The sequence below is a fragment of the Nymphaea colorata genome, chromosome 9 (assembly GCF_008831285.2).
Source record: "Nymphaea colorata isolate Beijing-Zhang1983 chromosome 9, ASM883128v2, whole genome shotgun sequence".
Classification (NCBI taxonomy): Eukaryota; Viridiplantae; Streptophyta; class Magnoliopsida; order Nymphaeales; family Nymphaeaceae; genus Nymphaea; species Nymphaea colorata.
In genome coordinates, this window is record NC_045146.1 from 13284784 (window position 1) to 13306067 (window position 21284).

At 38.3% G+C, this 21284-nt stretch overlaps 1 protein-coding gene across 4 annotated transcripts; it reads right to left on the reverse strand.

Annotated features, from left to right (window-relative positions):
- Window positions 1-208: 208 nt before the first annotated feature.
- LOC116261449 (ENHANCER OF AG-4 protein 2) lies at window positions 209-20808 on the reverse strand. 4 transcript variants are annotated; one of them, XM_031640208.2, is made up of 14 exons: window positions 20390-20808; window positions 19841-19917; window positions 15539-16755; window positions 14626-15454; window positions 13986-14520; window positions 13631-13739; window positions 12429-12541; window positions 12158-12345; window positions 10389-10956; window positions 9684-10296; window positions 9477-9572; window positions 9238-9355; window positions 2061-2275; window positions 209-443 (listed from the first exon to the last, which is right to left on the reverse strand). In XM_031640208.2, the coding sequence occupies exons 1-12, from the start codon at window positions 20498-20500 to the stop codon at window positions 9276-9278; spliced, it is 4536 nt and encodes a 1511-aa protein (XP_031496068.1). In that variant the 5' UTR covers window positions 20501-20808; the 3' UTR covers window positions 209-443; window positions 2061-2275; window positions 9238-9275. The 4 variants fall into 4 exon arrangements, with proteins under 4 accessions (XP_031496068.1, XP_031496064.1, XP_031496065.1 ...); XM_031640204.2 differs by having other exon boundaries at window positions 14626-16755; XM_031640206.2 differs by lacking the exons at window positions 209-443; window positions 2061-2275 and adding exons at window positions 5680-6208; window positions 6328-7286 and having other exon boundaries at window positions 14626-16755.
- Between the last annotated feature and the right edge of the window lie 476 nt (window positions 20809-21284).

A 21284-nucleotide genomic window follows, 5' to 3' on the forward strand; every position in this document is an offset into this window, starting at 1 on the left:
TCAATCATAAGGTCGACACCAATATCAATATTCTATCTTTAGCCAAGAAAAAATAAGGAAATAGCATTAATTAATTTGACCAACTCATGGTAGCATCGAAACATATCAGCAAGAAACAAAGAAAGCAAAGCCATTTAAGCTGCTCATCTTTTAGGCAAGAATTTTACTACTTTGTATTTCATTGCAAATACCAAATTGGGCAGAAAAGGGACCATCAAAAAGCAAATGACCTCCATTCTGTTTTTAACCTGTTATGCTTTAGAGAATGTACATACCTGATATTTTATAGTACAGAGTTAACAATAACATTCTTAAGATTTTACCTCCGCAAATTGCAGCAGTTTCTCAATCAGAAAAAAAAAATGGAACTTTACATATTGAGAGGCCTACACCCGAATTGTGCAAATTCCACCTCCAGCCATCTGCTTCCAGCTTCTCCTAGGCTGTATCAAACACGAAAAATTTAACCACGATATAGTAATTGGTGAACCTTTATGAACACCTTCTCCCAAACAACCACCAAGCAATCAGGAGTTCTATCATTCAAGAAAGTGTAAACTAACACTTAGAACTCAAAATCAAAATATTCCAGAAAACATCGAAAGTGGAAGAACAGGAAAAGGTTATGCGAATAGAAGTAGCCCCATCAGAAGGTTAGTAGTATGTTCCAGACACTAGTCAATCTTACTCAAATAAATATACAGCACAAGAGCAAAAAGCGTATAATCAGATGAGCTTTCAGTCATAGCATCTACAGATTCCCAAATTAACTGACAATGGCACCTGCTATCCAGCTGTCGGATACTAAAAGGCCACAACAAAGCAGTTTCACTATAAGCTTCTCAGACAAGAAATGGTTCATCAAACGTGTACTGAACAATGTTCTCCAGCTCAAATGGTTACCCAAAGGTAAAGCGGAATATGGCAGTTGAAATAATTTTTCTAATCCACATCAGGAGCAATTCATTCATTAAGCCTTGAAGGACCAAAATATGTGGCAAGACATAGAGATGACTTGTACATAGGAGTCAAAAGACCAACCAAGTTATCTACAGCTGGCTTTCAATGAAACCTTTTTTTAATAGAAAATATAATGTGAATGGTGAAACATAGAGCACAAAAAAGCCATGATGGCCCTTCCGCTACCTCACCAGCATCAAGGTAACTCCAAGTACAGGCCTAGGTTGTCCACACAGACAAACTCTTTAACTGCTGAGACAAAAACCGGAAAGGAAAAGACCCCAGATCATAGTATAAGGCTTCTTCACAATCAGTCAGTGAAAAAGCAGTGGTCAAGTAACAACAATTTGCATACAAGGTCCTACATGTCAAGACGCTTTAACAATATTGGTAGAAGTTGGCAGTAGACAGGTAATTCAACATTGCAACTTCCATATCCTAGATTGACTTTACCAAACCGTCTTTAAAAGTGAAAAATTATCACATGGATAAGATGTCTATCTCCACATGTTATTTCCCACAATGACAAAAACAGCTTCCAGGATGGTCCACTCAATAAGTATCCCTTGAGAGACAACTTACAGATATTGTCCGATACCAGCTCGTTGAATATCACAATCCCTTAATGGAAGACATATGTGGGAAGAAATTAGCTCATCACTAAGCTAGAAGCAAGTTTGTACACCAAGCTTAGTAGCAAATTAGCAATTATGGTTTTCAATATCCTGCAATATAACATAACTTTGTAAAAGTCTTCAATCACCATCCATATATATCCACATAAGCCAGAGTGTGGCTGACCAGGTCACTTCCTAAAAAGCTTGTCCAATGACTCCAATCCATTGAACAGCCAGGCTACCCCTTTTTATAGACAAACTGGGGATATGCAAACAGCTAGCAATTTAAAGAAAAAACTCAGCACTGAATTTAGTACAAGGGAAAAACTCAGCTAATAATTCTACCAATAACTCAGCAGGTGCAAGGACATGTGCAACATTAGTGGCATGGACATGATTGCTTAAGCTGGCACTGGATATAGTACACATATTAAACTATGACAAAAAAGATAGCATAGTTATTTACTGGAAAGGTAATCTTACATGCAGCAGGAGACGTGCATGCATGGAAGGCGAGGGAGATCAAAGTGATTATATACAAGTCCATCCAGGAGTCTTGCCAATGCCAGATCTCAAGGTTGCATTAGCAACAACCAAAAACTTGAAACCATAAGCAAGGCAAAGACTTTCAGCATCCAGCACCTCAAAACAGTAAGTCAAATGCAAGGGACCATATTTGATAAACTCGTTCAACAAAGCTGCATTGGACATAAATAAAAGAAAATGAAAATTAAGAAAAAGTCATATCAATCCATTCAGGGTAACATAAGAAACATAAAACCCGTACTTGCATACATACAGGCTAGGCATCAACACAACAGAAAATAACTTCACCTTAGGAAAATTTACAAAAGCAGGTTTTTTTTAATTATTATTAAACTTAAATAATGAAAATGTAACACTTTTAAAAATTATTTGACTTCCCTGAACAACACTATAGAACATGACAGTAATGTAAAGATTTATTGTGAGAAAACCACGAACAATGAGATCTACAAAATGTTTTTGCATCACCAACAGAACAGAAATGACAAGTTCTTACGTTAGTATGATGGACAAGCACACAAATGTACCTGGCAGTTGTAAGCAATTTCTATTTGAATAGTAGAAAATACAACTTAATTCTATTACTCACTGTGTCAAACTTAAAAAAAAAGTTCACCTAAAAAATAAATGCGGTTTGCACCCAATGATATTGCTGCCACTGTTACTCCAATAATCAATGATTTATGTACAATTGCAGAGAGATCAGTCATTAGAATCAATAGGTGTTCCCCTCGGATACAGTCTCGTAAGTTGGCAGTCTTGATCAGTCTGTGTCACTAGTACCTAAAGGTTTCTTTATAAATCCTCTCTACAACGAAGGGTTTTGATGTTCTCTGTATGCTCCCAACTGGTTAATGTACAATAGCAAAGAGTGCAGACACGGTTTTGTAAAGCTTCCAAAAGAATGCTTACTATATTTGACATCAAAGGTTTTATCTTTTGCTGAAGAGAATAGTGAATGGACCAAATTGAACAAATATACAAGGACAAATTTTGCAAAATGGGTTGGCATGATAAAGCATGCATTCCTTAATTTACCATCCGCTCATCAAATCACACACACACACTAGAGGGAGAGAGAGACCATAACTCATGTTGTATCAGTATAATCTTCAAAATAGAAATTAACCTTCTGATCACATTAGCATGCTTACGTTCATGTCTTGAAATTGTCTTGAACCTGATTTTTGGACCACTTTTAGACACCATTCATTAACTGTGAGACCTCAACCTTTCACCAACACAAATTGAATGTTTGTAATGCATCAATCATGATAAAACATTTTAAAATAGGAAACAGACAATGCTGAATGCTCAATATGCCATTTTTTAACGTTTTCATGACAAACACTTTTTATGCAATGGCAAATCCCTGATACTTCACTCTAGGAGTGCTTTTGGTCTTTTAATTTAGAAAATCAGAAAAAGATATCCATCTTACACCAAACAGTAACAAATAACTGCACTGTATCACTATTTAGATCCACCTGATAAAGAAAGAGAACTTGGGCTAACATTTACAGAAAATTTACAAATTGTGATACATTAATATCGAGCCTAACATAATTTTCTGGACCATCGCAAAAGCACCGCCATGTTCACTAATTGTGCTCCATCCAATTTTCTATGTCACAATTCAAATTGTATATTGCATTAACGGTGATTAGACCTATAGCATGGTGAATAGGTCCTATCAAACATATCCACAGACAGACACATAAATATAATATATATATATATATGAAAAATCTAAAGATATCAGATTGAAAATGACTTCCACGATCTGATTTTTACAAAAAAAACGGAGGACAGGGAGAAAGATGCATAAAATGGTTGGGGCAGCAGTAGCAACATGCCTCCAAACCTAATCGATATTATTAAACATAACTTCACATTTTTTAGACATATATACTCAATGGAGATACAAGATACAAAAGAGCCACTAATGAAGGAATTCAGTACATGTGGAAATAAAAGGAAGTGTCTAAACAAAGAAGGAGGTCTAGGTCAGACATGTCTGGATCCAAAACCAGACACGTTAAACTGTACATATTATCACCCTCCCTTAAGTTGTACATGGTTTTGAATCATGTACAACTTGCTCTTCAATCGCCAGAATTGATATCCTGTCAGCCCTTTTGTAAACAAGTCTGCACCTGATCTTCTGTCCTTACATGCTACAGCACTATCACTTTAAGTTCAACTTTCTAGCATATGAAATGTTAGTCAATTTCAATGTGTTTTGTCTTGCCATGTTGAGTCGGACTAAAAGCAATGTTCTATAGCATTGTGACTATCACATAATCACACAGTAACAAGGACTGACCAATCTCTTCTCCCAAACCAGCCAATAAATGTCTGATCCATGCAACTTATGTTATCCCAGTAGCCATTAGTTTATACGCAGCTTCTGTACTAGATTGTGTCACCACCATATGGTTTCAATTACTCCATGATACAAGATTTTGACCAATGAAAATACAGTACCCAAATACGGATCTGCTCTCATCTAGTCACATGCCCAATCTGCATCAGTGTAAGTTCTAAAGTTTATGCCCCTTCTTCCCACAGTCACTTTTATGACAAACCAGGCCATCCTTTATGGTTCCCCCAAAGTACCTTACAATACGTTTCATAACTTTCATTTGGCCTTCTCTTGGAGCATGCATAAATTGAGAAACTTGATTGACTGCACAGACTACGTCTGGTCTAGTAAAAGTAATATACTGCAGTATTTCAATAATGCTACGATAGCTCTTGGAATTGGCACAAAGCTCCCAGTCTTCTGAACTTAACCTCTGATGCAATACACAGAGTATTCACTGGCCTACAACTCTTCATAACCGCCTTGTCCAAAAGACCAAGGTGTTCTGTTGCATGTGTGTCAACACGTCCCCTTGTCCAATCTACCTCAACCCCAAGAAAATATTGCAATTCCACAAAGTCTCCATCAAGTGTTCTTTAAATTCTTGCACATGATCATTTGAGTTCCCAATGACCACAATATCATCAACACATATGAGAAGTAAAGTGATGATATATTTTCTGACAAATAAATAGAGAGTGGTCAAGTGAACATCTCCTGAAGCCATATCATTGAATTTTCAGGGAAAAGCTTTCAAACCACAACCAAGAAGATTGTTTTAAAGTTTAAACCATGTAAGGACTTTCTTAACTTGCACACCCAAGTGGAAGCATCTCTCTCTGCATATCCAAGGGGGTTGTAAATATATACTTCCTCTTTCAAGTCACCATGTAGAAATGCATTCTTGACATCCATTTGCCTAAGCTTCCATCCCCAGTCAACTGCAAGGGATATGATGGAAAAGGATGGTATCCATCTTAGCTACCCCATTTTATTGAGAGGTATGTGGCTAAGACTCTTGTCACCCTATTCCATTATTTTGAAGAAACACAAGAAATTTGTCTTATGAGCATTCTCCCCACCATCACATTACAAATGCACAAGGTCACATGAGAATCTAACTTTGACCATAGAATGGAATCCACAGGATATTAGAAAAACTTCATGTTTATGTTTCATGAAGTATGTCCAGCTGTGATGAGAATACGAGTCGATGATATAACATAGTATTGACTTCTAGACAAAGAAATCAGTGCACACTCACCAAACATCAAACAAACAATTTCAAAAGGCCTCGAAGTTCTTTTGTTTATAACATTGAAAGGAAGCATGATTCTTACATAATTTGCAACTAAAAGATTTCTTGACCTCAAAAGGAGAAAATAAACTAGACTCTAAAATAAAACCATCAGACACAAGTTTTTCAATAAATCCCCGACTACAATGACCCAAACGACCATGCCAAAGATTTGGCTCATTACAACAAGATAAACTAGAAACACTCAACAAACACATACTAGAACTAAAGACAAAAGATTATGAAGATGAAGGCTTTCTTGGCTCCAACAGGACAACTAGAACTGGAGAGAAGCAGGAACTTCTTCTTCTTCTTCTTCTTTTTTTTTTTGGAAGAGGCACAGGTTTCCTCATTGCTCCCCTTCAGCAAACGTCTTCTTCATTCGAAGGTCCTCGACATAGACAGAAGATGGAATAAATTCGACTGACAAATTCATATCGTGCATAAGTTTAGCAACAGAAACAATATTCTTTTGAATATTTAGTGCAAGTAAAACATTGGACAGGAAAAGGGAGGACTTGAGCATGGGAAATGTGCATTACCAGCATGACTAATTGAAGGGTGACTACCATCTCCCATAACAATACAACCTTTTTCAAGGTAAGGAGCTAGGCCAGGCAACTTAAGCGCATTGTCTGTGTGATCCTGAATCCACATAGCACTCTTCCTATTCATTTTGCTTGTCATTTATGATAGAGTTGACAGGACAACCTACCATACATCACCAGGTGGCTTCGCACTCTCACTGGAAGCTGCTCTATTCTCGAAGTTACTCATTTTCTTTCCCTTTATTTTATGGATTATACAGCAATCAGCATTCACTTGCCTGTTTTTGTTGTACTGGATGCAAATGAGCACTCTCTTTCGGTTCCCTGCATTAAAATCACCTGGGACAATAGGTGTAGGCAATATTCCATGGCCACCTTGCCCCCCCTCATCCTCTACCACCTTAATGCCCTCCATTTCCACATCCTACACCTACTGAGCTGTCTATTGCCAGAATAGTATGATATTTGATCATGTCATTTTCCTCTACCCTTCTCTTCATGGTCATCTCATACTAAAGGAGTTTTGCTTGAATCTCCTCAAAAGTAGGCAAAGTGAGCTGACATGACAAGGCTGTAGTAAACATATCAAAATCTGAGCCCAGGCCATTAAGAGTTTGTTGAACTTTATCATTGTCTGGAACGGTATTCCCAACAATAGCCAACTGATCAATAATGTTCTTCGTGTGATCTATATAATCCATAACCAACATTGATCACTTCCCTAGATTCAGAAGCTCCAATTTTAAGAACAACACCCAAGCCTCTGACATCTACGAATAATTTTTCGTGAGCATACCCCACAACTGTGCAAAATGCAATCATCTGAAATTGAAGTCATTTCTTGAGAAAGTATTGATGTGATGTAGGCCACCAAAGACAGATATCCTTCAAGTTGTGTATTCTTGATTCTTGACCGAACGTGTGGATATCACACTTTTCTCATCCTTGGTTTCCTGCAAGATGAATCGTGGTGATACATGGATAGAACCATCCAAATGCTCACGAAGATCATGACTCCGTATAAACAGTATTATTTGCCTCTTCCATGTTAAGAAGTTGGAGTAAGAAAGCTTTTCGGAAACCAACTAACTGAGAAAATTTGTTGAAATGTCGGATTGTGAAGAAGAGTCCATAGGAAATAAACAAGGATGAACAATTGGAAGCAAAGACAAAGGGAATATTCAGCCACACAATCAAGGAAGTTCTACCAGCAGGGATACAAACTCGCCTATTTTTCTCCTTCCTTTTTTTATATAATTTTGAATTTTTTTTTTTTTACAGACTTCGATCAGAAATTGGGCCTCACTTTCTGTCTTGCAAGTTTGACAAGAGTCTGCTGGAAAGAGTTAAGGTTCGTGCAAATATTTTGATCTGACATATTTGCATCCACACTACTGATTAGAGAGAATATGACAGACATGAATTTCAGATGAAACGTGAACCAGTGTACAAATATAGAAAGAAAACAATGTATATATCACGACAGAAACATTTCAGATATAATATATACATCAGAGTCAACAATGAGCAAGAGAAATATGCATGATAGTATAGAGAGATTTAGGTGCCAGAAGAGAAAAATGGACACGCCTGAGGTGTGCAGGTGGCAAAAAAATATCTATATGCACACTCAGCAAAAAATAAATATACAACAGAAAGTATGCAGGAACAATAGACAAACGACTTTATGAACTAACGACAGAAGGAAAGGGGAAACTAGGGCAGACATCTTTAGACATCAGAGGTTGAAGGAAGGGAGGATCAGAAAAGAGATCAGAACAGATATTAAGAGGAAACAGAGTCAGATCTTTCAAAGCATACCGTTTGGTAAATCCTTGCAGCACCACCGTAATACCATGAAAAATCTGAAGATATCAACTTGCAAATGGCTTCCACAATCTGATTTTTACAGAAAACTAAGGAAAGGATGCATAGAATGGTTGGGTTGGCAGCAGCAACACATGCCTCCAATGCCCAATCATATTATTAAACATAAATTTACATTTTCTGGGAGTATATACCCCTCAATGGAGATATGAAATACAAAAGAGCCCTTAATGAAAGGGTTCAGCACATTTTGAAACATAAAGAGGCGCCTAAGTCAAGAAATGGGTATGGGCCAGACTGGTCCGGATCCAAATCCAGACACGTTAAACTTTATCTTTTAACTCTATATAAGTGTGTGTGTGTGTGTGTGTGTGTGTGTGTGTGTGTGTATATATGTTTGTGTAGATATATGCAAGCATATTGCATATGCACAAGTAACCTTTTTAAGTTCCAAAACACATTAGTCTAAGTATTCTGTAAAACTAACAATTGGAATTCGTTTTTTCAACAGTCCAAAATTCTATAGCTCATGAATTCATCTTGATATAGCAGAAAAAATAAATGCTCAGATCCTATCAAAAAAATAAATGCTCAGATCCTATCACCAGGTGTTTGAGTATGGACAATACTAGAATCTTGTTATGTTATGGACCATCCTTCATGCTTTCAAATTGTATTGTATGTTGAACTACTAAATCTTGTTATGTTATGGACCAGTGTTGTGGTCGAGAATAGAAGTGAGTCGCTTCTGTTGTAGTGGTAGTTTTGTAGCCGTAATAGTCAGCACTCCTACATGGATGAATGCCTCCATACTCTACTTTCTAATGCCCACTCTGCCCTCCTTCCTTGCCTGAAGCTTTTCTTCATATGGTCATCTTTTGAGGGGAGGGAAAAACTAAAGAATTTTGACTGGGATTTAGGCATGCAGCGGCACAAAATAAAACATATATCTGAGTCCAAGTTGAATCTACACATACGTCTGAATATGCAGACAATGAGAAAGCAAGAGATTGAACACTAGGAAAATATTGATCAGGGGAACAAAATGTGAAGGTATCTCTAAGGACAACTACTTACCTAAATTTTTAAGGTTTCTGAGAGAGACAAAATTGGTTTTACATAGGCCTCCAACAATTAAAGGGTGCAACATCTGGCCTGCAAGGTTGCACCTGATTGACGCCGTGAGGAGGGGCAGCTACAGAAAAACAAAAGAATATACAAAGTATGTAAATAATAATAAAATTGATCAATTAACATATTATTTCAAAAAAAATAGAAGTTTGTCCCCAGAATGATTTCAGGCATGCACAAGTCACCTGGAATTGAACCACCAGAGCCAACAGAGTTCTGTACAGGATACTGATAGCCCATGGGGCTTAAGCAAGGCCTTTCTACTGGGGGTCGAAAGTAACCTGACGGTGTAAAACATAGTAAGAACCAGACACAAGCAAGGTTTTAGCACCCCATAGGAAACTCATGCTATGGTATATAATAGATAATTTACGACAACAAAAACTACACACCATCCTGTACAATAGGTGGGCCTGAGCATGATGGTGCAGACATTCCTCCAGGAACCCACACGTTCTGCTGACTATTAGCTTTGGCATCATTAGGATGTGGTCGCCATTGTTCCTCATTAACAGGTTGCCTCCAATTGTTTGGGACAGAGGTCAAAGGATACTGGTGATAAGGTTGTGGAGCAAAATGCGGAGCAACAGGCCTAGGATATGCAAAATGATTTGAAGGTGGCTGTGGAGGAGAGAAGTGATTGGAAGGTGGCTGTGGATGTGGATGTGGATGTGGATGTGGAGGTGGAGGTGGAGGTGGAGGTGGAGGCGGAGGTGGAGGGGGATGATATGGTCGTTGCTGGAATGGCACATTACCAGGCTGGAACTGCTGAGTAACTGCACTGGGCTGGAACTGCTGAGTAACTTGGGTGGCCTGAGGGACTGAATGAATATTACTTTTCCCATATTCAAAATTAGACGGATGTGTATTTGGAACATCTTGGACATGGCACTGCCCAGATGTTGCAAAAGAAGAATTATGTGGAATCCTTTCATTTCCCAGAGGCGTAAGATTGACATGGCTTTGAGAAGGAGCAGGTCCAGCAGTTTGGACATTTCCACCACCCTGCAAAGTAAAGATGGATTAGTACTTCTAACTTCTAAGCCAGATACAAAGTTTAAGAACAATATATATCATAAAAGAGTTGCAGAGCTTACATCTGGAAGCCGATGATAATCTTGCCGACTCAAATCTGGAGGCCTAGGATAATCTTGAGGCATAGAATGACCATAGACATAGGAAGGTGGGGAAGATGCTGGCAGTGGTGGCGGCGGCGGTGGTGGTGGAGGTGGTGGTGGTGGAGGTGGAGATGGAGATTCCGGGGGTGGAGGGGGAGTGGGAGGAGGGGAAGAAGGTAAAGGTGGCAAGGGGGGAGGAGAATCCACAGGTAGAGGTGGAGAACCAACTTCTAGTGGGGCATTCTCAGTCGTATCATCCCTCGAAGAACTTGGAACATTTTGCTGAGGTTCTTGTTCAACAGGAATGCTACGGGCTGCAGCTTCGTCTTTGGAAGAGGCAGATACATCTTCCATTTCAAGCTCCCCATCAACTTCTTCTAAAATGTGGTGACGCCTATCACTTGGAGTACCAGCATATGGTAGTGCCTCCTCCAAAACTTCAGTGGTACCCAATGACAACATTTCAGTGGCTTCCTTGATTTGAAAAGTTTCTTCCTCTTCAAAGAATTGAGAAGATAGGAAACCAGGCAATTGAAATGTTGCATTGCTGAAAGGAGTGGAAGATCCAAGTTAGTAACATCACCCATCCATGTAAGTTCACGCAGCTTGAAGTGGCAATAAAAGATCAATAAAACGCATTTTTTGAAATCATAGCATGCTAGAATCAGAAAACCACAGTAAACAAAAGTGGAAAATTTGTAAATCCAAAATACTGGGGAAAAAAAACTTGCTGAAATATCAACCTCCCCGCAATACATATGCAGACCAAACCAAGGTTGAAGAAAGTTTGATTCAGAAATTGCTAAAATATTCTAAAACCATCCCTAACCTACTCAGAATTAGGAGAATATAATCAAGTTAACAAGCAGCATACTTGAGGACATTTTCTCTAAAGACACTGTCAAACAAGAACCTCAATTAATCAACTCAGGTCCACACATTACATATACTAAGTTACGAAACCTTACAAATAGTAGCATATACAACGCAAACTTTTCAAAGCTCAAAAAACATCTCTCTTTGAATCTCGACCTTAGTTACCAACAACTCCAATATTGCAAGATAAGAATTCTTCACAATAACTCACTTTAGCCCCTCTTTAGAAGTTCCTTTTAGCATTCCATGCATGAACACTTGGTGGATTCTTTATCATGGCTGTTTTCTGGAACAATTCTCTTGCTTAAACGCCATTCCTACACTGTAGCAGAATATTTTCATTGATTTCAAAACCAGGACATCTCCTTCCAGATGATTTTGGAACATGGATTCACCTGTATATGTTTTGACAAAGCCTGACATTTTGGCAGTTTTGATGTAACTGGTGATCATCTTAGCCAAATTACATAACAGACTGTCTCTTAGTACAATTGGACTAATCTTACATTCGCATATGTTAGAGATGTATAGGTACTGCCAATGTGAAGAAGAGGTAAACCAAAATTTTTAGATTCACATACGCCTGCATCTTGGTAGACTCAGAACCTGTGCATTTGCAGGACCTCAAGACATTAAACTATTTAACGATGTTGTTATGGTAATATAAGGGCATAGTTAAAAATTTAACACCATCATTTACGCCTATAGATAACATAAACAACATAAATAAGCTACAAATGTAAAAGTAACTGCACTTATCAGGGATTGCACTGCCGCTGAACCTGCTCCACCAAAGAGATGAAGCATAAGTGTGGCTTTGCAATATTTGTGTCATGCTCTTCTAGGCAGCAAGGCGAGAGATTATGACTCACCTGCCATACTCATCAACAAGCATTCCTTCCATTTCTCTGAGTGGATCATCCACAGCCCTCTCTGCTCGAGTCGGACGTCGTAAAGACAAACTGGCAGTAATTTCATCATTTGAAGATCCAATTTCATCCATGTGACGACGAAGAACTGATTCTGGAAGGATTTTCCTTTCAAGCCATAACCTCAAAACCTACCAAAAATAGAGGACAGCATTTAGAATCCAAGTAAAAAGAGGACATGATAATCACATCTCCAAGGGCAAAAAATGATCACCTTCAGGCATTGACGACGATTTTCACGTGCAGAAGCTCCAGGTGGAGCAGCAGCACCTAAAAGTCGTGGAAGAGCTGCCTGTACTGTTGGAATGTATGAAGCCCCTGCAATACCTGGAACAACCTCCTACTTTATAAACCAATGAAAATTGACAGATGCATTTAACAGGGATAATGTTGCTGTTTATCCATGAAATATAAAGCCAAGCATGCTGAGATGTGTATCATAAGTGGTCAAAATATTGCCAGTCAGGACCTACATGAAGAAGCCCAACAAAGGCCTACTCATTGCCTAAGAACTGGTCAATGTAATTTGGGACCCAAAAACAAATTTAAATTGTTAATTCATAAGTTCCAATTTTAGCTTAAAAAAATTAAATGCAATTGAGAAAAATTAATGAGACACTAAAGCCATTGAAGGTGACCTCTATCAACAAAAGCAAAAAGACAATAAGAAGCCTAAGCACCCCTCGTCTAGCAGTCACTCAAGGTCTTAGGCAGAGATAGGGAGTTGACTTGCATCTAAAGACCCTAGATGGCCTAACCAGTGCCTAAGCAGGGGCTTGTGACTGCCCTCAGGTATTGGATGATGGCATTGGAGCCTGCATCTGCCATACATAAATTACTTGGCTACAAATGCTTCACAAAGCTTAAATGCCCTTCAGAGGGTTTCACAGCTTGATATCCAGGGTACACGTCCTTTTTGCTTCCAAGGTCAAAGTAGGAATTAGGCACAGTTTCCAAGTGACAAAGGTAGCACAGAAAAGCAAATCTGGTGCTCTTTGAAAATGTCAACGCATAGTACACCATGCATTTTTCATTTACAGCAAGTTTGTTTCATGCCCATCTCAGTTCGTACATATTAAATTCCTTTGTCAAAACCAACCATGTAAACAAGTACCATAAGGCCTAAAACTAAACATTCAAGACAGAACTGAAGACCCTTTTGACTTCATGATGCACAATCTGAATAGAAAAATTGCAGTACTGTTTGTAGTGTCCTGCATCAAAATGTTACTGTTGTTTGAAATAATAAAACTTAAACAACATTGCAATAGAAAACCGATATTTTGGAAACAGTGACAACATATTAGCGAGACTTGTCAGTTCACACTTTACAGAAATATAAGTGGATGGCATATGTTTATCTCTCATAGGAAAAATATTTTACAAAACCAACCTCAAGAACACCAAGATCAATACCTCTCTGACTGTGTGAGCATTGTGTGATTGAATCAACAAGAAAGAACAAGTCAACTCTTCGATGAAAGCTAGCCTCAGTTTCCAACTTCCGAATAAGAATATCCACAACCTGCACATAACACAGACACAAAGTTCTCAACTTCTGCCATAATGCAATACGTTATGGTAAAGCTAGTGCCAGTAAAGATTTGAAGTCCTAACAGTCAACATTGACAGCCCAAATATACAAAGTTACAATCCAAAACAAAGGGACTCATTAAGTCTGTAAATTCCAGTTAATAAGGCAAGTGCGACAAAAAATAAGTGTAATGTAAGAACATCAGCATCCATATAAGTGCAAATTAGTCCAACTTACTTCTCCTGCAATCCCATACTTGGCACAATCAATTGCAAGACGAGTAGCTCGGCCAATACTATCTTTTGTTCTAGATAGTGTTTCCACCATCCCCTCGAAAGCATCACGAGCAACAGCTGCTTCAGTTCCACCACTCAATGACCCCTCGATTCCTCTGTTTTCTGACCCAATTTTAGTTTCTTCATATTCTTTTAAGTCCGTCTGCTGTGGTAGTATGAACTGATGGGCATGATTTGATGGTGATGTAACCGATGAATGGGGAATAAATCCCTTTGAATTGTCCTGCACACCATTGCTCAAATGAAAAGGCTGAAATGAAGGAAGAGGACTGAAAGCCTTCCCCTGTACAGGGGTGGTGGACATAATAGCAGGGACAGAAACATCAAATTCATCATGCAAAAAAGACTGAGGACGAGACTGCCGCCTCTTAGCCTGAGCAGCTGCAATAAGGTTTCTCATGGATGGAGATGATTCTGCAGCCCTTATTTCTATGGTTGAATTGCCAGCTATAAACTCCTTTGCCAATTCAAGATTTCTGCAAGTAATAACCAAAATAAATAAATAAATAAAAACAAAATGGGAACCAGGACAACAACTGCATCAATGACAATCCAATAACTCAACAGCAATTTTTGCTCACCGTTCTTTAGTCAGACCATCTCTCTCAGCATTGTGCTCTGTAGAAACTGCTGTCTTGGACCTATTCTCAACTCGCAAACTAGCTTTTTGGGAAAATTTCAACTTTTCAGATGATGAGTCAACCTTATTTCTTTGTGGAGTAGTAGAATGCCCACGGCTTAAGCTTTCTGGATCCTGGTAGGAAGTTCTATAAGATGCAGACAGAGATTTCTTCACCGTTGGAGAACCTAATGGCTTAGCATGTGATTTGTTAATTTTCTGATCAAGTGGCTTAGTTGCAGGTTTGACGTGTCCTACCAAGGTATTTGGAGAAGGCGATGGTGAGTTTGAGGGTCTTGAAGATGATTTAGATTCTAAAACAGCAGCCTTAACCCTCTTTTGTTCAACTTGCTTAGGACTAAATAAAGGCCCCTTTGTAGGTCCATCCGGTGATACCATAGCGCCGAATGATGTCTGTGAATCATCAGCTGAGTTTGGATTTTCACCCTTGATGTTACTGGTCTTCAATGACTTGTCAGAATTTTCTGATTGCACACAAGCAGTCTGAAGAGTATCAGCAATTGCTTCAGAAGATGTATGAGGAAGACTTGTAGTGTCATTATTAACAACTTTCTTGCATTCCCTATTATCATCAACAGCAACAAAAGAAGCTTCCCTGTCATCAGCTCCAGAGGCAAGAGATGCATCATTCTCTACTTGCATGGAGGGAATGCTTTTGGCCAAATTTGGGCTTCCCGCATGTACATCAACATCGCTATCAGCAACAGCAGTTGACATGGCTTCTAGTGCACGACGCCGTCGCTTTGTCAAGGGAAGAATATCTTCATCACCTGAAGAATGGCCTCCACCTTTGCATGTATTAGATTTCAAAGCTGCAACAGTACTTAAGTTTTCAGAACCTATAACAAGCTCACCTTTCTTGTTAATCGCTACATTTGGAGAAGTGCTGAACTTATCATTTCTGCCAACTAATGCTGATTCGTCAGCAATGTCATCATCCACCTCTGTGATTCTTAATCTCTTGACTGGACGAACCTTTTCATCCACATCTATAATGCCTTTCCCTCCTACTTTAGTGTTTCTCTTTTGATCCTTTGATAACAATGCCTGACTGTTTTTTCTGTCCTCCAAGTGATCAAAAGCTTCCTTACTAGGATCCCTCACATTCAGCAGATTCTCTGTTCCTTTCTTATCGTCTGTATCAACTTTCTTGTTATCCTTCAAAGAACTCTTCGACTTTTTTGAACCTATTAGATCCGCATCTGATGTTGAAGATGGTTCATGCATCCTATCAGAGGAGGATCCTTTATGTAGCATGCCATGGGCTTCTTCTTTCAAATGCTTTGATAGTGTGTGTCTAGAACTCACATGGTCTTTAAGTTCTGTTTTGGGAGATCCAACAGCCTTTCCCTTTACCTCAACAGATGTCTCAACTTTTACTTTAGACACATGGATTCCTTTCCTAGTTCCACGAGAAGTAAAAGGCTTCAAAGAAATGGATTTCATCACAGGTGATGATGCTGTATGTTCCTTGTTATCAGGATCAGATGTGTCAGAAACACCAGGACTTCTATCACTAACTTCTGCACTTCCATTTTTAATCTTACTGTGGTCATGATCTGGAGAAATTGCCCTGGGAGATACCACACCCTTTTTTTGTGCACGAGAGGCTCTATTTGCTGCTTTAGCTTTTCTCTTGACGGATAAAAAAGGAGATCTATGTCTTTCAACAGACCCCAGAGGCCCATCCTTACCATCCAAAGATGTCGAACGACTCAGAGAACAGCGTTCTAACCCATGAGCACCATCTGGAGACTTATTAGGAGTAACAGTTTCATCGATTTGCTCCTTGGGATAACTTTCCAAATTATCATCCCTTGCTACAGACGAGTTATGACCTTCCACACTCGTCATATCTTTGGCATGTCCAATTTGAGGTGGATGTTGCTTAAGTGGTCCATCAGCATACCCTTCTGGACACACCTTTTTCTGCTGCAATGCTTCAAATGCCTCACAGATCTCTTTTACTGCTCGTGAGAAGTCCTTGACAGTTTTTCCCTGACATCTAGCTAGCAACTTGTTCTTACACTCAACAGTGAATGCTTGAATATCAGCAGGGGCTACAAATGCACTGTATCAGAAACCAGATAAAGCCAAATCAACATAGATATCATGCTCAAATGCCTGCATCCATTTCCTTGTAAATTGCAAACACATAGTAAAGCATGTAAACTATGTCTTACGGCTGAACAAAGGGAAGGTATTAAGTAAATATTCCACGGAAAGAATTCATGGAGAAGTACTGATAACATATAACACTAGCGCGTAGCAGTCAGCTTGCATCAAAGTCAACTCTTACAAGCACAAGTGCAATTAACTGTATGCCCCCTGGCTGCTGATTGAATTTGGTGAAACAGTGCAGCATCCACACCAGTCCAATGCTGGTGCAACACAGACACAGTGACCTCCTAAACGTTCCATGTAAGATAGTTGGTAAAATCATTAATGAACTTCTCTCTCTTTCTCTCTCTCTCTCTTTCTCTCTCCCCCGCTCCCTCTCCCTCTCCCTTTCCCAATCTGCAAGCACTAGCCTGACAGTAACCGACCACCCCATGGGTTTCAAACATGTGAAATGTCATATTCGGAAACAGTCACAAATTTGCCAAAACAAAACAAGCAGAATACTCATGGTCATCTTCTAAACAGAAATTTGAAAGTGTTTGTTTATGAAGATAACTAGCTCAAACAACACCAGAATAGAGCGACCCTATCAACCACCAATAAACCCGAAGACACATTTACATAAGGAATATGATGTACTCTTGAGATAGACGGCAATAAGCTTAATGACTGCTGAGGATAAAGTTTCAAACATCAAAATTTTCCAAAGTAATCAAAAAAATCACCTAGAAAACATAAATAAGTAATAACAAAATTAAATACAATAGTCAATAGAGGAAAACCAACCACAATTTTTCAAAATCCAAACACTAATAAATTGGAACTTATGCAATCATAACTATTAGATAAGTGCACATGATTGTTGATTTTTCATATGCAATTTGATCATTATCAAGGAAATATTGTGCATAACAGTATAAGCTTATAAGGGTACTTGTGCTAAATATAAGTATATAAGAACATGGAGGATCTTTATTTGAAAACTGAACACATTTTTACTTACTTTCATTTTGTTTTTCAATTTTATCATTTTAAATGCTATTTACTTACACAACATCAGACACATAAATTCAGAAACTTAACCTAATCATGAAGAAACGCTAACCATGACAGAACCTAGGGGTGTAGGCTATTAGAATGTATAAATGTACCGCACAAAATACCAAACATTTGCAATTGGAATGACAAATTTGTTAACAAAAATCCAACTGAAATAAACAGATATATAAGAAATGCATATGCATCAGAATGCATAAGCAGTTATGGCTTTCTTGCTATAACCTTGCACAACAAGACAGAAAATGATACATCAATAAAAGTTTGATAACCTCTATATGCGTGTAAATAATCAATTTTGAAATGTAAAATATAGTCTAATGCATATTATTACTTAGATAACAACTTTTGAAGTGTTAAATAATAGTCTAATTCTAATGTGTCTATTACTTAGATAACAATGGGATATATGAAGGTAGATTAAAATCATAAATTCATAAAGGCTCATGTATCACTGCAATATCATTAGGTAAAACTTAAAAAGTAAGTTATACACTGAGATGCATGTCATAAAAACAATTAGATCAGCATGTGAGTTATCATTTATATTGCTTGCAACAGCATTTTGCTTTTAACATAACCAAAATTTCAAAATAATAATTGTGCTGACCTTTGATAACAAATACATGACAAAATCTGATGATGTAAAACAAAAGTCTAATGTATGTTGGACAGACAATGTAGATCAAAATCATAAGTTTATAATATGACTTGTGTACATTGCAATCAATACTTAGGTAAAATGAAAGCCACCCATTGACATGCAGATCATGTAAACAATTAGAGTCGCAAACATAAGCAACAACATTATCATTTTTAACGTAACCAATATCTCAAGATAATAAATCGTATTGATCTTTGAAAATACATAATGTAGTTAAATAGTCCAGTGCAGTTACTAAGATCGTAGTATTGTAGAACATGCAATTGACAATGTAGATCAAAACCATAAATTTGTAAAAGGACTCATGTGCGATTGTAATCTATCATTAGGTAAAAGACTAAGTTACGAACTGACATACAGATCATGTAAATAATTAGAGTAGCATTGATATTGATCGCGACAACATGATCATTTTAACATAAAAAACATGTTGAAATCATAAATTGTATTGACCTTTCGTAATACATGTAAAATATGAAGGAACCTTTACAATGCAACAATCCTCTATTCAGGAAAAATAACCAGGGGTCAAAAAGAAAAGACAAAAGCATAATAAGAAGTGCATGAAGAAACTATCACAGAAACCTAGATGGCTATGATTTGATCAAAAGAGGCCAACTATGATAACTGATCACATCATTGATGTCATGATAGTAACACTTCACCTGGCAGGTGCATCCCACATTTGAGACATCAGAATTACCAAAGTAGATACTTCATGAACATGGCCGAACGCAAGGGCTTGTAGTCAGCAAGTCATTGGTTAAAACCTCAGTGGTGCCAGACCCTTGCAAAAGAAAATGCATGCCAAAACAATGTGGGTGGAGGAATGGCCTCGGGGTTTAAGTATTCTAATTCTGGTGAAATGGTGTATCATGTACCAAGTGTTTCTGTGTTGTATCTGCATTTGCATCCACGTTCATGTGATATCACGGGTCAACCTGATTTGAGTTCAAGAAAACCCTAGCTAATGATATCAGAAACATGCTATATAGAAAAATGAATTAATCCACAATACAATAAGAAATCGGGGCCTAGAATTTGCACACAAACTAATGTGCACAGTACACTGCTGTCATCTTAAGCACGGAAAGGAACTGACGGATCAGCTCATTTCAAATAAATATTCACAAGGATAATGTAGGCCTTTCCCTTAGATTCTTCACGATTTTTTTTTTTTTTTGCAACGTCACATTTCAATTGCAGGCTAAGCATATACTGCAACAATAACAAACAGAAGATCGCTCGGAGAGAATACGCTCAACGATGTCAACCTAAAAAAAAATAGAAAGGTCCCAAAAGAAAATCAACTTACATTTCAGCAGTGCCAAAGAACTGAACAAAGTATTTCTTGGGATCCGGCGGCCGACTCCAGTCCTCAGGTTTGCTTATCTATATCAGAACCGAAAAGGTATATAAAAGTGTTGCAGTAAGGTTTCATTGTGAATCAATCACAAAAAGGAAAATGTAGAAAGCAGAAAAGCATTGATTCCTCTAAGGTACAAGTACAACCTAGAACTAACAAAAATAAGCTTAACAACAAAAAAATGCAACCTTATAGCATCCAGATGAATAAAACCCAAAATTCGTCGCATAATCCAATTTATTAAAAGGGAAAAAGTGGGTTGAAAATCGAAAGTGAAAACAAAGAAAAAAGATATCCAAAAGAACTTATCATATGGAACAAACATAACCATGCCCATTGCGCACCATTTCCTGCCTATTACCTCATTCATCAACAGTTTCAAAATGAACATCCATCAGATATCCGTAATATGACCTTTAAGCGGAAAAAAAAAATCCCAGAGTTGATGAAAAAAAACGAAACAAAAGCAGCATATCAGCAGTGAAATCTAAGGAGTACCTTTGCAGGCCACGCCGGAAACCCCTTAACCTTGGCGAGGACGAGATCCCCCAGGCTCAATTGGCTCTGCTCCTTGGCTCTGTTGGCTCCTCTCTTCCGCCCCCCCGCCATGGGGAGAAAAACCCTAGCCCGGCCTCCCTCCGGTGGAAGGAAACCCTAGAACCACTAGAAGAGCAATGGCGACGATCGAGAGCTGGAATGGTCCGCTGTTGCCAGATAAAGCAGTCTCGTGTAGAGTTTTCGGGAGTCCAAAGCCCTTACGCCTGCCCTCGGACGATAGATACTGGCGCGGACGTCGAATTCCGGTGATAGGGAGCGGCGGTGGCCAGGGCGCTTATGATTCGGCCTGATTTTTTCTTCTATTTTTTCCCTCTATTTTTCCCACCATTTCTTTTTTTTTTTTTTTTTTTCTCCTTGCACGCTCAAGGGAGAAAGAAGAGGAGGGAGAATGAAGTCCCTGCTTAAATAGTTTCTCAGACTATTAACCGTGGTTAAAATGTTAACCGCAGTTCAGAACGGACCGCGGCGGTTTAAGTCGGTCCTCCATGAGACGGTTCTTGGCTTCGGTTCCTCTCCAGTGCCCAGATATCGCCGTCCTATTGATAATGCTTGTGCGATGCTTATTCGCGCTATCTTAATTAATGAATCAGTGCCGTTTTAGATCCAAAACTGGATTCAAAAACAGTTGTAGCTTTGTAATTCAGTATCTCAAATCGAAGCTGCAATTAGATTTATAGGATAATGATAATTCACCTAAATTAAAATGTTTTATCGACAAAAGATACTGGCCTGATTATTTGAGATATTTAACAAATAAAGATACACACGAGAGTTCTATGTTGTTGTGTGAACACTGTTATCAATTTGTTAAAATTTAAATTTTTGTCACTAAAAA

What these genes read in the sequence shown, in the direction of transcription:
- LOC116261449 (XM_031640204.2), bottom strand. Translation starts at nt 20,500, where the DNA reads ATGGCGGGGGGGCGGAAGAGAGGAGCCAACAGAGCCAAGGAGCAGAGC. An exon ending in TTCCGGCGTGGCCTGCAAAG is followed by an intron (nt 19,918 to 20,389) that starts GTACTCCTTAGA and finishes GTTCTGATATAG; the next exon opens with ATAAGCAAACCTGAGGACTG. An exon ending in CTCTGGTGGTTCAATTCCAG is followed by an intron (nt 9,356 to 9,476) that starts GTGACTTGTGCA and finishes GTTTTTCTGTAG; the next exon opens with CTGCCCCTCCTCACGGCGTC.